This window comes from Pleuronectes platessa, chromosome 6 (assembly GCF_947347685.1).
Source record: "Pleuronectes platessa chromosome 6, fPlePla1.1, whole genome shotgun sequence".
NCBI classification, from domain to species: Eukaryota; Metazoa; Chordata; class Actinopteri; order Pleuronectiformes; family Pleuronectidae; genus Pleuronectes; species Pleuronectes platessa.
Window position 1 is genome coordinate 16961877 of NC_070631.1, and position 16596 is coordinate 16978472.

Genomic DNA, 16596 nt, shown 5'->3' on the forward strand with positions numbered 1-16596 from the left:
ATACACAGTATTCTGACGACTAGGTGTGAACCCACATTGAAAAAATAAAAGTAAATTAAAACAAACAATAAATAAATCTTATATACAGCATGTATATCAATAATTGATTTAAATCTATTTCTGTATTGTTTCGAGGAACAGCTTGGCTTCATCCCTTTGTGACTTGAGGAAAATATGACCATCATAATGACATGAAAATGCTTTTCAGCTTTAGTAAATTTGTTCCATTTTCACTATGTAACTTATCTAATACATGGGAAATGTCCCTTTTTATTATCATCTCATGACAGGGTATTCTAGAGGAAGAATGTCCAGTTTAAATGCATTGGAGTGAAAAAAAAAAAAAACTACCACACATGTCATTTGTCACACAATATATTCCCAAAGCATTTTGTTAAGTACACACCACATATAAAAATACATAGAAACATATTTGACACTTCAGTTTCATCACCTGATAACCGAGGGTCACATGATAGGTCACATGATAACATTTGACCACTGATTTCAGACCTTAACCTTAAAAATACAGAATTAAAATTATTTATTTAAGTAACTTGTACAAACAAACAAAATCACAGATGCTATTGTTAAAAAGCTGTTTTTATAAAATGTTAAAAACATCCCTCTAAATAGGCAGAAAGTGTGTAAATATGTTTGTTATTAGATTCACTTAGATAAGATAGTTCAGTGCACATAGGTGTTGATAAAACCCCCTGAAATTAGAATAAATGTCAATAACTTCAAATAAAAGATAATTTTAACTCAAATAGTTTGCAGATTTGTAGCATTTTAATGCATACAACCTATCGTGGTAATTCCTTTGTTCAGTCAAGCTAAAATCAGTGAGACTAGCAAATAGTGTTCAATATCTCCATAAAAACACAGATGCATAATCCATTTTTCTATCTTGTTTAACTTGGGAGTTTGATTGATTTGACTGAAAATAGATGGCAGATTGTAATTGCACGGTTTAATGTTTAGAACAGCAAGCAGTGCAATCACAGAGGATGAGGGCGTGGAGCTCCAGAGATCATGGGTGCTCCAGAGTCAAGGGGTAATTTAAACCTGCACCATGAGCTAGAAATCAGGAGTTATTTTTATATCTCGAATGGAGAAACCTGAGATAAATATATAATGTATAATATTTTGCTCCTTTCAATTTCACCTATACAACTATTAACCTGTTCAGGTTAATAAATCCCATTTGTCACTGTTATTCCTGTGGCCAAAGTCAGTCCAGATGACGTTACGGCACCATTTTCGGTTTCCAGACATTCAAGTCATGCCTACTGTCTTTAACCAACAGCTTTTACAGCTGCTATTTTATAGCAAAGTGTCTATTATATAGGACTACTACAAAAATAAACAAAATCATCTTAGGAACGCCTTTTAGTCAGCCCACTTTGTGTGTGTTCTCATGGAGCAATCGACCGGACAAACAGCCGTTACTACTGTCAATACTCCACACTGAGCTGTCTTGGGAGATAGGAATCATTCACATGCTCAGGTGAGGAGGAGGAGGGGAAAAGGGAGGGGCAGGGCGGGAGGCTGACACCTGAAAGTGACTTACCCTCATCCACGTCATCGTTGGACATGATGGCGACGCACTTCTCCCACACCATGCGGATGTCGGCACGATAGCGGTCACAAGCCCAGATGAACATGGGCAGCAGGATGGACTGAGCGATGGAGCACCACAGCACACACAACACCATCCAGTTGTAAGAGCGGTCGAACTTCAGACTGGCAAAGCTCACCACCTGCACAGTGTCGAGAACAAACCATAATCAGCTGTAATAGTCTGTGGTGAGGACTTGAGACTGCTTACTAAAGCAGCTTTCAGACATGCACTGAACTCCAGATATTTTCCTGAAATTATCTGGAAAGGCTGTATGTGACCAACGAAAATGTCAGTTACATTACATTACATTACATTACATTTCATTTAGCTGACGCTCTTATCCAAAGCGACTTACAATCAGTGCATTCGACCCCGAGGGTACAAACCCAGAACAACAAGAATCAATGAAGTACAATTTCTTCAAAAATAAAGCACAAACTACAAAGTGCTATAAGTAAGTGCCATTTAAGTGCTACTAAATTGTTAGTTTCAAAATTGTATTCAAGGTATAGTCGGATATTCTCCGGAGTTTCTCCTGCCTACCCCCTGGTAAGAACTCTGGATAATATCTGAGTGAACCCATGTCAGAACACAGCAGGAGATTCTCCAGAGGGTGGGGGTGTTGAAAAAGCATGACAGATGCAAAACTGTAAAAAAATAAATACATACAATGAAGAAAATACAGAGGACGACGTCAACTTGGAAAGACGACGAGATTTGAGAGTTCTTGGTAATTAGAGCCGATGTGCAGTAAACTAAAATCTGATCTCTGCAGCGGAATTTATACAAACGTATGCCTCCTTCATCACCCTTCAACTGAACGCTCTGGAGATTTCTGTGTTGTTGTAATCGTGTTCGAATCTCCTCCTGCGTTGTTATAAAACTCCAGAGAAAGTCCGAACCGACTTATGTGGACACCTTCGGACTTCATGTCTGAAAACATCTTATGTTCAATTCCAAATACCAGAAATCCATTGAAGCAACTGAAGTAAAATAAAATATTAGCATTGATTGAATGGATTGTTCTGACAAAGCTGCTTTTCATCTAATGTGAAAACCCAGTTAACACACTACCTGCAGCTTTTCAGGTTCTTTTTAAGATGGTGATAATAAATTAAACAGATCGTATTTGTTTAATAATGACTCCTGTTGTATGCAATCTGGGTTGGGGATTAAGGATTACATGTAATCCAGATTACATTATCAGATCACCAAAATAAATGACTAAATTCAGCTCAAATTACATTACAGTAAAATAATTGTCATTGTAGCTACACAAGGATTACATGATGACTTATAATTACATTTTGAAAATACAACAATAAAAAAATTATCAAACACTTTGCATGATGACCGAGGCTTCAACTAATGAAAACAATGTGTCAGTGTCACCGGGTATGACTGTGGTACCGAGGTTCAAGGTTAATCAGCTGCTGTAGAAAGGATTTCAGTTCAGCACCAGCCTGACGACAGAACCTGTTATTAAGTGTTGTATTTGGCCTAATTTCAGTGAGATGTCTCTGTTAAAACCTTTAGGAGACACTTGGTCTGACTACACACCTTCTGTTTTTTTTTATATTCAAGCTACAGTGCTCCCAGTGGACGCTAGGCACAAAGTAAAAAATGGAGGGTAACAACACTGAGCATCACGTCTCAGGTTCCGTCCTACATATTGTGTCCTACAATATGTTACAAACTGTTTCTTCTTATATATGTAATTTTGTCGACGTTCACAGCTACATGCGGCATCTATTGGACTTCTGTCCATCCAGGGAGAGGAATCCTTCACATGTGCCTCTCTCTGAGTTTTTTTCCCCCTGTTAATAGTGCTTTTTTGGTAGTTTTTCCTTATTCTTGTTGAAGGTGAAGGGCAGAGGATGGGACCAGAGGACCTTGTTAAAGCCCTGTGAGACATATTGTGACGAATATGGGCTATGCAAATAAAATTTGATTGAATTTGTTTGATAGATATTGGCAAACGTGACATGGACCAAACTGCAAGCAGCATACATACCGCTGCCTCATTCCTGTTATGTTTGTTGGATGGTTGAATTTGTGTGTTTTGTCAGCAGTCTTGCTCAAAAACAACAAAACAGATTTCCATGAAAATTAGTGTAATGATGGGGCATGGACCAAGATAAACTGAGCATAATGTTAGTTCAAACAGATCTCAAAGTCAAGCTTAGCCACAAACCAGCTGACAGCAGCAGATCTCAGCCCACATCAGCTGACGGCTTAACTAATCCCCACCCTTTGTTTTTAATGGGCAAAGCTCATATTGTGTGCAGTATTCAAGCTGCTTTAACTGCCTGCTCTTCCTGCGGCCACTTCGCCGCCCACCTCCATCTCAGCACCTCCTTTTCATACTGACTCTGACCCAATGTCATGTGCTGTCACTGATGCCTGCTACTGTTTTAGCTGCTGTTGTCCCTGCCTCACTTTCATGAAGGAAGGGTAGGAATGTGTGCTCTACCCAACTCAGGCTTTCCTTATGGAGGGACAGCGAGGTCCCAGAACATAGCCGCAACACCAGATATAAATATTGGATCCTATTAAATATGACAAATGGATCGGAACCAAGAGATGAAGCCAGGGACTTTAAAAACTACCTTCCTCAACATTGCAAGATAGGGTATTTAACATTTTCTCTGATTTCCAAGTCGATAATGAATGGGTCTTGATGAAAAAAAAGAAAGTTGTTTCATGGAGGCGTATGCTTTTGTAAGCCACTGTTAATAGAGCTAGAGCCTTGTAACTGCATGTGTGCTGAGATAACGTGGATTCAGTTTGTATCTTCAATAGTATTAGACCCGTGTCCAAGTGAACACGACTTGGTGCAGAATGTAAGGGGACTGTCTGGCCTTGGTGGAAATACTTGAATGCCATTCTCGTTTGTAATCACCTGAGCTACTGCTGTAACTAATGATTTAATTCAGTTAATCAATAAATTAGTTAAATTGAGTCAATGTAATAATATTATTGTAGGAATGACTCAACAAATAATTACAGCCCCTTAACTGCTTCTTAGTTTAGGGAGAAGTGAGCTGAGTTGGAGCAGGAGCCCTTTATAAAAGCATTAGAGCTAACAAGTCCCTCAGTGAGGCAGCAGAGTGCCCTCTCAGCTCATTAAAGGTGACTGCTCCTGTGTCTAATCCTCATCTCTAATGCATCGGGCACTTTGACTGAATCAAACTCTTAATGTCAGGTTCACCCCTTGAACTGGAGCCCACACTTTGTGACTTGATCGAGTTTTAACGTCTCCCCCTCATACTGATCTTGTTTGTTTACTGAGCTGATTATCTGTCAACCGAAGACAGTGGAGACAATGAGGACACCAGATAAACACAGATTTGCTTTGCATCAGAACACAGAACCTCATTATTGTCAGCCAGAGTGAAGACACTTGAATCCAGACTCCATACAACACAATGAATCAGAAAATAGATAAAAAAATCTAACAATGCTTTAGGATTTTTTTTCAATCACTTATAAAGTCGAATTTTGAGACTTTGGAGGCGGGGACAGTGGCTGATGTTTCCCCCTACCATTGGTCACTTTGATCACTCCAGTCCCAGCCTATCCCTGCTCTTCTAACCCCTTTCCCCTTATTTTTCTGTAGCAGTTGTAAACTTCATGCACCATTTATACCACTGCTGTCGACACAAAAGTCAAAGTCGTGTGACCCTCTTTTGTGTGTGTGTGTGAATGCGAGTAAATAAACACCATATTCCTCTAAGTGGGCCACTGTGTTTTTAAACTTCTCTCTTAAGGCCTAAGAATCTATGACAGCATCTTTGGCAGCGTGGCGGTTATACATCGAGTGTTGTTGGTGCTGCACAGTATAGTAAAGATTTCTACACATATCTTTGAACGGATTTTGAATTTCAGAAATCACACTCCATCATCCAAAAATCCAATACAGGCCAACTAAACAAAGGATCTTAAAGATGTCATACCATTCCAGCTTTCACTCTCATATAAAAATGTTAGCAGAATAAGCATATTCTTTTTTCTTGTAGAATCAACTTACTGGCCAGATTTTGACTGCTTGCTCGTACAAATAACTATCGTTTATTGCTTTGCTTTCCTTGAAGCATCTATAATTGCTCTGTTCTTATATGTGCATCTCTATCCAAATCAAGTTTTTCTCGATAGCGACCACACCAATGAGAAAAAAATATCCACCTTCATTTATGTGTGTTACAGATTTCCATGCATTTAAATAGCTCATTACATCACGTCATAAATATGGCTACCAGACTCTTTATTGTTTCTGTCTCTGCAGAGGAAATATGATCTTTCTTTATTACTATACTACCCTCTCTTTTCTGCACACTCATACAGAAACACACTAGGACGTTTTTGTCGTTGTTGTATGCAAACAAACTCTTCCAGCTTATGAAGCAGCAGTTTTACCTCTGGTCATCAACTCAAACATGGAGGTATAGAGACACACACACTAATTAATAAACATGTAAAAATAACTGGGGAATTATTTGTGATTATATAAATTATGAAATTATGTAATTGTAGTATTCTAATGTTTATTTCTTTATATTACTTTTCAAATTCACAAAATTATAAAACTCATTTTCCAGTGTTCTGATTGGTTTTGATACACAAACAGCAGCTGTGGTGCCTTAAGCGCTGAGTAATGACTCTTTCCAGTAGGACCAAATAATAATCAAGTTCATTCATTCTCTTTACATTTATTCACATAAATTAAATATGGTAGAACTATGGCTTGCTAACATCTCCCCAAAATCTCCTCCCCGACAGGGTGAGTGGCTACTAGAAGCAAAAACATACATAAATAAATAAATCTCACAGTTTAATTAAAGCGATTTTTTTTTAGTTTGAGTGAGAAAAGGATAAATTTCTTATGGGAGCATATATGGGTGATCCGAGCAGCATAACTTTACAACCTACATTCAGCTCACTGTATTTCAGACCACTTTAAAAACAATAACTTTTTATGTTGTGTCCTCTTGGAGAGAATTCAAACACATTGTAATAGGCATAAAAATGATAAGTCGAGCTTGGGGTGTTTAAAACCATTGTATACTGAGAAATAATGAGAATCAGGATTAAATTGTTTATGATCTGGATTTTGCTGGCAGTTTGGGAGTAGAGGCAACATAGAATCTTAAACATAATCTGCTGTTTTCACCCTCACAACATAACATCAAGCTATTTGGTTATGACTCATGCGCAAAAAAACACTTCAAAAAGTTCCTCTGGGTTTCTGTGAAGCAGTATAATGCTAATGTAAAAGTTATTATCACTACAGTAACCATTCATGTCTAAATCATTGCTTCTAGGTTAGTCATTGATCAAGTCTTCCTGGAAATACTAACAAATGTGTAACTCAGAACCCTAAAGAGTATCTCTCCTGTGAATATGCCAAAGAAACTTCAGATTTCAAAATATAGGCCTGTGCAGACAAAGTCTGTGCTTTGTGCAGGAGTTTCTGGTTGGCGAGCCTCAGGTGTACAACAGTTAATTAAAAAGGTTGTTTAATGTAAAACAAAATGGTACCAACAGATGGCTTTTACACATCATAACAGGACCGAGGCGGTTTATTATATATATACAGTATATATATATATAGATAAATATGTTCTCCCACTTAGAAATCACACCTTATACAAGTCGGTCTCATTTAACTAGAGTTTTCAAATTTGAGGATTCAGAATGTATGCCCTGTGGCTTAAAAATGAGCAGAGGCTATAACCAAAAAACTTAAACGGATCAGCCTGTACGATAAGAGGACGGCTGACTGAAGCTGCATCACAAACAATGAGCCCGAGGCTTTCTACCGGCTGTCAAGTCTGCACCGAAAACCAATGAACTGACTTGTTGAAAAATGAATGAGAACCTGAAGGTGGAATCTGAAAACCCACTGGTGATTAATGTCCCCAGGAAGTTAGACTCTGTATTTAATATTGTACGGACGTCCCTGCACAACAACAAGAGGACGATGATTCCAGTGATGAACTGTAACATTGACCTGGGACAGTGGCCGACACATTATATCACAGAACAGGATTAACCAGACGAAGAGGGGTTTGTAATTGTAAAGGTCACCAAGATCATTCTTTTATTATCATTATTGTCCTTGCGTTTATAATTTCAGTCATTTTCTTGACAGAATTCAAATAGGACCTTACCCCCCCTCCTCCAACACACATACACACACACACAGGCACACGCAAACACACACACACACACACACAGACACCCACGCATACACACACGATACACTAGAGTGCATATAAAGATACATTGTACCATCCATACTCATTCAGTCTGACCTACTTACAGCTTCACATGAGCAGAAACATTGAAGTCCATGTAAATAATAAAACAGTATGATATAGATTTTGGAGCTACAGGGGAGAAGCTCCACCGACATATCTTTTTACCATAAAGGGATAGTTCAGAGAAATGTTTTAATTCACCTTTATTTATCATTATCTTCTCACCTCTATGCCAATGGAAGGGTGGGTGAAATGTTTGAGTCCACAAAACACTTCTTGAGTCTCAGGGGTAAACAGGGTTGCAGCAGAATACAATACAATTGAAGTCAAACGTAATAGTAGACAATGATTATTTTCCAGTGAACTATCCCTTTAATTACTTATTTTTACCACAACCATCTCTGTTCAATTTTTTCTCTCTCTCAAGAGACAAAGAGGTCACAAAAATGGCTGCCATCAGCCTGACCTCACTGTATGCTAGTGTGTGTGTGTGGCTGTTTTCTAAAAGCCATTCACCGTCTGACTCATATGGAAATATTGTCGTAGAAAATGGAAACAATTTAATGTGTTCTTGTAGCACCCTCAAAAGATGATGGAGGGATGGTTCCTTCAACATTATATCACTCTAAACCAACAGAAAATTCTGGTAAACCACCGCCTGTGTTTTCTAATTGATCAGTCACAACTGATCCAACAGTCTGACATCTGCATAAATGTTAAACCAGGAAATACTCAACCATTGAACTATAAGTGTGGGGACCAGCTCTATCAGTAACTGCAGATTAGGGCAGTGAACTCACCAGGATGGGGAAGCCAGTCAGGAAGTCGTAGATGAAGACGATGCCACTGATCAGGTAGGTGATCTGCAGAGACGTCTTGAGAGGCTCAGATCCGTCGATGGATGATCTACGCTTCCCCTGGGCATCCTCCACCACTATGGTCGGGACGTTAAATTTGTTTTTGTCTGCGTTGTGGCCTGCTTGAATGGTAAAGGTCTGAAAGAGAGCAATGCCAATGCAGATCACACCCATGGCCACGCTGCCGCCGATCAGCAGCAGGAAGCACACGCCGAAGCCCAGGCCGATCTCCGTCACGATGAATCTGCAGTCGGAGGTGTAGAAGCGGTTGCTGGTATCGTGCCAGCCCACTGCTGGAAGAGTGGACAGGATGAAGGAGACCATCCAGATGCCCATCACCGTGTGCACCGCCTGCTTCTTGGTGTTACTCAACCTGCAGGAAGAACCATCGATTTTAGCATGAAGTAATTTGAACTGTTTTCAGGCTTTCAGGTGAAATTAGCTTTAGACTTGTTTGCTTATCCTGTAAGTCTTCTTCTTGACCATGACTCTGATGCATCTTAATACCAACTGTGCTAGTAATTGGGCCACAAATACTTAATGTACATGCTGGGATGATTTAAAATAGACAGTATGACAGCTCATAAACAATATATAGAAACCTTTGTTGAGAAATTATATGAAATTGATAAATAGTAAAAGGTGAGAAGATGTGTGTTGCATTCAACAATTTACTGCTTTTATTTCATAAGCAGAAGACAGACTGTCAATAAATATTTCAGCAGAGAGTTTAATCATAAAGCTACACCATGTTCCGTCCGGGCCCCAAAACTTCATGGTCATCACTTAGATGAACTGAAGTTGAATAGAAAGAGATCAATGCTTTGCTGATGGCTAAAGATTGCTTTTCACATTCCTCGGTCTATTTGTCATCTGGGTCTATTTCAGTTCGAAGGGATTTCTATTTCCTCTCACCTCCAAGTAATTGTTACAGTCCAGCAATTTGCCGAATGTGTCTGTGTCCTCTGGGTGAGCCACTGTTCAAAGTTTGCACTGGCAGCACACGTACATCTATAAACGTGGCAGGCAGCGACTGGTGTTCTCATTTCCAAAACATGAAGAAAGATTGTGCCATCTTGTCAAAACCTTTGGACCTATAGTTGTTATGAGCTGGTTCAAGGCATCAGCAAGAAACTATATAGAGAGGAAAATTGTGTCTTGTAGAATTCAAAGATACAATCTATTGCAGGACTTCTTTAATCCTTTTTAGTCACATGAGTCCAGCATCTATGAATGGACCTGCACTAAAAGTGTATATAATAATAACAAGGGGCAGAATACTAGAGCCACCATAAATGTACTTCTCATGTTTCATTTGTGTTTGTGAAGGAATACAGTAAAGACTCCATTCAGTATCAGTTGGCTGTGAGCAGTTTTGGCAGGAAACCCAATCTAGTCTCCCTGTAGAGAACCAGAGCATGTCATCTATCCTGGTATTCCTCTCATTACAATCCTCCCGAGGAGCACTGGCCTGACACGAGATAAATCAAAAATATAGTTCAAAATATATGGTGCTAGTAATTCATTGGCTTATACGCAATGACACAGTGTGAGTAGCATAGAGGGGGCAGCGGTGGCCTCTATCTTTGCACTGTGACTCTGTGCAAAGACAAGTGGGTCTTGTTGTCACCGTGAGTAATAATGCTAGCCTTTCCTGAATGTGCCTGGGGTACATATGATGGGAAGGTTACGTCATCAAGCTGCTTGAATCTATTACCAGAGAACGCGCGTTGCGAGGGAAAATGCTCCTAAGAGATAGCGAGCGCGGGGTGAAGAGAACAGCTGCCGAACTACAAGGTAAGAATTCATAATCAGGCCTTCAGTGTGAGTTAATGTCAGAGAAAAGGCCGCTATGCAATGTCAGCAAGGCTAACGTGGGGCAATTTAAATGGAAGATGAACAGCAATTACGCAGGGCATCACCTGAGCCATCACTGTATCATATCAGGGGGAAGAGTGAGTTGAAGACAAGCAGACGAGCTGCTGAGAGGAAAAGACAGTGTTTCCAGACAGGAGATGAGACAACATAGTCAGATGAGTGAGACAATAGACGAGGGAGATAAACGCATTTCTGTAAAGCCTGATATCTCTTTTTGGGCATTAACCAACAGTGACAGCAGCACAAGCAATATAGATAACAAGATTGAGCATAGATTTAAAAGGAAGTTTGCATATCTGGTTTCATATGAGCTTATCTGCATTGAGCTGTGAAATTGGCCAATCTGACTGTAGGCTGAGCATCTGCAGGCCTGATGCCACAGGAAGTACAATCAGGCCTTGTTGAGAAGGAAGAGACAGGCAATAGCAAAGTGATTCTCACCACATGTGCCACAGCACCAGCTTCTGCACCATTTCAACAGCACGCAGAGTAGATATGAATATGATTTCATATGTGCTCAACCTGTAGTTTCCCCAGTATAAATGCATCTGCAAATTATTGTTCTGTGCCTGATGACTAGAGATGATCTAAAGATACACAAATTAAAATGTGTATACTGATCATTTCATGTGACCAATGTTTTAATTGTTTGATTATAATGATAATGTACCATTGCAGATAAAATACCAGGTGAAAAAAAGTATGATGATAGAAAAATTGCAGCAAAATAGTATTACTGTGTCATCAGAAGTATTTGTTAATACAACAAGACCAAACATTGGGTATTGAGTTATCTTAAAGCAGCGCTCATGTATCCCTGAATACAGACAGAAAGACATTGAAAAGCTTGTTGTGGAGGAAGCAGAGTTGATGCGCAGAACATCTGATTACGTGTCAACAGCAGATGTCTTGGAGGTCTAACAAGACCAGCATAGTGTTACTGCAGCAGAGTGCTGAACGTTAATGTGAGGTAAACCTCATCCTGATTATTCAGAGTTACTTTGTAATATCACTTGTTGTGTGGAGCCAAATGAAGAACGAAGCCAGAGCTGGCAGAGCCTCAGTCTGTGTTACCCCAAATAACTGCAACCAGAAGAGGTGTTGGCATGAGAGATATCACCCGATGCAGAGCATCCCCATCAAAAACACATGTAAACAGGCCAACAAGTGGCATTGATCTAAACAGTGGTCCAATCCTATCTGAGGAACCTGCTCAGAAATGCAGGGAGAGGACTAAAATTTAAATAAATGTCAGAATATCAACTCTCTAGGTGTCTTTGCCAGATATTGTATTTAGCCTTGGATGATATTATCTCTTAAAATGTCTTTTCAGTAATTTCTCTTCTAGGCATATTTGTAATTACAGAATATATCTGGTTAAAATGTGTGTATAGAATGTGCAGACTTGTCCAAAAATGTTAGTTCCCTTTTGCATAGGGAACTAACATGTGTTTCGTCACACTGCCATGGAGATCATCTACAGATCACACTGTCAGCAGTTTTCATTGTGATTATATCTTCTGTGTTTTGTTGGAATCACAATATTGTTTGTGGAATGAAATGTTGATGCCATAATATTAAATGTCATTTTAGTGGTATGAGGACCACAACAACACTTAGAGACAGATACAGTATCTAAATCCATCTTCAGAAACCATCTTACCTGTAGTTCACAGGCCAGCGTACCATCCACATGCGGTGATAGGACAGTGAGGTGACGGAGAAGCAGGTGACCAAAGTGAGAGTGTAGAAGGTGGAGACGAACACCTTGCATAGACCCTCGTTCCACTCGTAATTGGAGTGACGGCGGCGCAGCGTTATGACGCAGTACATGGTGATGGGGATGGCCATGTTGAGGATGTGCGTGCCCGCCAGTGTGCAGATGAGGAACTCCAGTGGCTTCCACTTCTTCTGCTTGGCACTGACGCTGAGGATGCTCCAAGTGTTGGCCAGGATAGACACGCCCGAGCAGACCAGCCAAGCCAGCGTGTTGGCGTTGATGACGTCATCCTTCATGGTGGTTATCTCATCCACCATGTTGGAGCGGGGCAGGGCAGGCGCCTCGAGGAACTGTTGGCAAAAGCAGGTACACACCAGGAGAAGGAGGAGGTGGTGATGGGTAGGAGGGGATGCAGGGCTTTGGGCAAGGCAGGCATCCTATCTGGGTGGGCGTGCATTCTCATTGGGTTGGACACAGCGGGAAAGGAACATGGCAGTGGAGTGACACAGTGGGACGTTAGAGGGGGAGGATGGCAGAGCCGGGCCAGTTCCTTTATAAGCCTCAGGCTGGAGAGAGGGAGAGAAAAGAGAGGGACACACATTGATCAGAGACAGAGGGAGTCAGCAGAATAAAAAGAAAATTATATTTGTCAAAATAATCCTTAATCATACATAATTCCTCATCCCAGTGGACTAATAGGGTTATATTAATCACAACAGTTTAATTATCACTGTTAATACTTGAAGCCATCCATTTCATGTAGTTAAAACAGAACAGGAATCAGTCTGCAGAGCAAGACTTAAGTTACAGTTGAGTGCAACTGCTATTTCAATAACACTCAATCCAAACTGCTCCAGTAGTGCACAGGGAGATATCAATATTGACAAAATGTATGACGGGAATATATTGCACATAATGCAATGACAAAATAAAATAAAAATCACCCTATAGTAAATTACATTTCTAAAGCTGTTTCTAAAGCAATTTTTTATAATTAATTAATTCTTGGCATATTTAATTAAGTTCAATTTATAGACTAAGTATCTCTGACGATAAATAATAATCAATATCTGAAGAGTTAGCACAGCACTTTATGGTGTTGATCATAAGCTGTATGTAAAGATGAACGACAAGTCTCCACCTATCAGAAATTAAGCTAAAGCCACAGCCTGCACAGTAGTGATCGGGGGATGGAGTGGCTCGCTTGACCAAACGTGAGTCAGTCTCAGCTATCAATCAAAATGTTCCTCTACATTTTTATAGCATCAAATAATGAATTAGAACTAAAATTCCCAGAAATAATGAACAGGTGTTTCTGTTTTTCAGCTTGTTTTTTTCCTCACTAGACAGTCGACTACTCAATTAAAACTGAATAGGTTGCTCCAATTTGGTTGAGTTTTGTGAGGGTCATTTCCAGTATAACACAGTTCTAAGCAGAGACACTCTTCAGAAGAGGATGACTTTGGTTCATCCACTGTGGTGTGAAAAATGCTTGGCACAGCTGGAGCATGGTGTCACATCTATTTCCTGTCTTTTGGCTTGTCCAAACACTGATGTGCTGTGGGCAAGACCCTTGAGAGGGGACACTGGAAATAACAAGAGCAACGTCATCATCTCTCTCTCCTCTCTCAACAACTATGAGCCAATCAGAGTCAGTCCTGCTAAAGCACAAGGTTAAAGCAGCACCGTGTAACCCCTTGAATCAGGAGATGAAATGACATTTTTTACATGTTTGCCATTTGGCCAAGACAGAGCAACATCAATTAGCTACCAAGTAACATCTACAATGTATAGTCTTGTTTATGTTCCAAGCAAAATGTGGCACCGTGGGTTAGCAAGCAAATAATGACAACACATTAACACCATACGACTGAAAGGATGCTAAAACGACATCTGACAGCCAGTGGTGAAACAGAGTGATGTGAGGGCAAACCTCAATCTGAACTCTGAATCACTGTCACACTTAGCTGAAGTTAAAGGTTTAGCATGTAGAACTAAGTGACATCTAGTGGCGAAGTTGCATGTTGCAGCTGAATAACCCCTCACCTCACCCTCCCCTTCCAAACATGACAGAGAACCTGTGGTAGCCTTCAAAGGGTCTTCAGTTTGTCCAGTTTTAGGCTACTGTAAAAAGCAAGGCTGCCTCAGTAGAGAGGACCTGCTCCTGATGATAAAATATGAAGGGCTCATTGTGGGGTAAAGAAAAAAACCTATTTGTAATATTTAGAGGAAACACACCCTGTACTTAAAACAGGTTACCAACTGAAGCTGAATGTTAGAGATGTTGAAATACCATTTTCCTTACACCGATACCTTTACTTTTGCATAGGCTGATAGTGATAACTGATCCGATACCAGTGCATCAAAAAACTTATATTACAAATTTTAACAGCTGGATGCTACAAACCCTGTACAGAGGTGATGATTGCTATCATTGTTGTGTGGCCTGGCTCAGGTTAAACACAAATTAATACATCTACAAAAACACAACAATTACTTCCTTTAAGTAGCTGCAAATTCTAAATATCAAAGACCTTTCAAAGTCTTAAATATAACAGGGACAGTATAAATCAGCAACTTCACATTTAAATAAAGTTGGAAATAAACAACAATTGTTAACACTAGTGTCCAATATTAAGTATTGCATACTGTGATGTCGCCATTTTACTTGTGGGACTTTCCATTGTGGAATTAGACATTTTAGCTTACTTCTGCTTTGGCGAAGGAGTGCTTTCCAGGGAAAGAATCTTTCAATTTTATCTGAAACTAATATACTTGAAATACTTGGCACCAATCCTGGTATCGGTATGGGAGACATTAGGCACATGAGACATTAGACACATGAGACTTAAACTGTTCAGTAGTTATAGCGTGATACCAAACACACGAAGATCCTAAAAAAAGATGATAACAAAGAAACTTTTCCACTGACATTTCACCATAGAGATGATCAAAGAAAACATACTGTGTTGAAAAGTGTTATCACACCCTGAAAAAAAGGAACACATGAAAGCAGGCTGGGATATAAAAAGAATGATGGATAGCTTTGATCCAGGAATCCCCAGGTGGTTGGGATAGACACAGTTTGTGTGTTGACTGTGGACTCAAACCTCAGCTGAGTCTAACACTAAACATTGCAGCAGCGTTGCACAATCCACCACAGAGTCCAAATCCCCCCAAAGTTCATCTGAACTGACTCCAAAGAGTTTTAGAAGCAACAAAGATTAATGTAGGAAGAACACCACATTCGAGTACACAGGTTAAGCAGTGAAGTTGGAGTGAAGTTTTTGTGTTATTGTCATTGTCATTGAGTCACAGTTCCAGATCAACAACTTTCCAGCTCTTGGACTGAGAGTAAAAGTGTACGACATGTACTGATAGACAAGCATAACATTTTCAATTGCGACTGGCTTCTTCAGAAAGTAACTCTGCTCGTTTCATTGTCAACATCCTTTATCGCTCACTTCCATTGGGATTGTATTTCCGTTACGTGCCTTTTTCATTGGTGTTTTCTGTTAATGCGATTGTGTGAGTTTTCTCTGCCACCGTACACAGGGGTTGCACAACAACATCTTAGGAATCATTGCTAATTTTAAAATGTATACATAAGTCGATATATCAGTATCATCAGTATCGGATTCGGCATCACCTCGAAAGATCCTTTGTTCGGTGAGATACGGTTGCTCAGTGAAGAACCTACAGATAAGTACAACACAGCTCTGACAGCCCCTGGTATTACAGAGGTTTTACAGCAACTCTCAGTTCAATGTTTAGCTCATCTTGTCCTGAACGTTACGATTTTAGTTCACGATCATCACCCGCATAGTTTAACTCACAGCCACAGCAGACAGTTGTGAAAAAAAGCTCTAAAAACCTGCTGTATTATTCATATAGCACTTTATTTTTAGTGACCGTAATAGTAATGATGGCTGCATTTTACGTGTTCATGCTCACTCAGTAACACGGTGGCACACTTAATGGAGTGGAGCCACTGTCTATGGTATTACTTGCACGTGTGCTCTTTGAGCTTTAACAAGTCTATGGCCCTGTCCCAATTCCCCCCTCAGCCCTACCACTTGGCCCTATCCCTTTGTTTGCGTTGTCCCCTTTCTCTATGTGATGTAGGGGAAGTGGCCATCTAGCCATTCAAACACCCCTTCAACCGTACTGTATTCAGGTCCCTTCAGGACAAATGGGTAGACGGCAATTCCTGAATGCTTTACGAACGGACTAAGCAAATCAAAATGGCGACTACTG

At 40.0% G+C, this 16596-nt stretch overlaps 1 protein-coding gene across 1 annotated transcript in view; it reads right to left on the reverse strand.

Annotated features, from left to right (window-relative positions):
* LOC128442666 (probable G-protein coupled receptor 153) overlaps positions 1-16596 on the reverse strand; it is a 33589-nt gene that overhangs the window by 6010 nt on the left and 10983 nt on the right. Inside the window, exons 2-4 of the mRNA XM_053425221.1 lie at positions 12283-12905; positions 8685-9114; positions 1574-1763 (exon numbers count right to left, since the gene is read on the reverse strand). Coding sequence (XP_053281196.1) covers positions 1574-1763; positions 8685-9114; positions 12283-12656 — 994 coding nt within the window. The 5' untranslated portion in view covers positions 12657-12905. The remainder of the gene's footprint in view (positions 1-1573; positions 1764-8684; positions 9115-12282; positions 12906-16596) is intronic.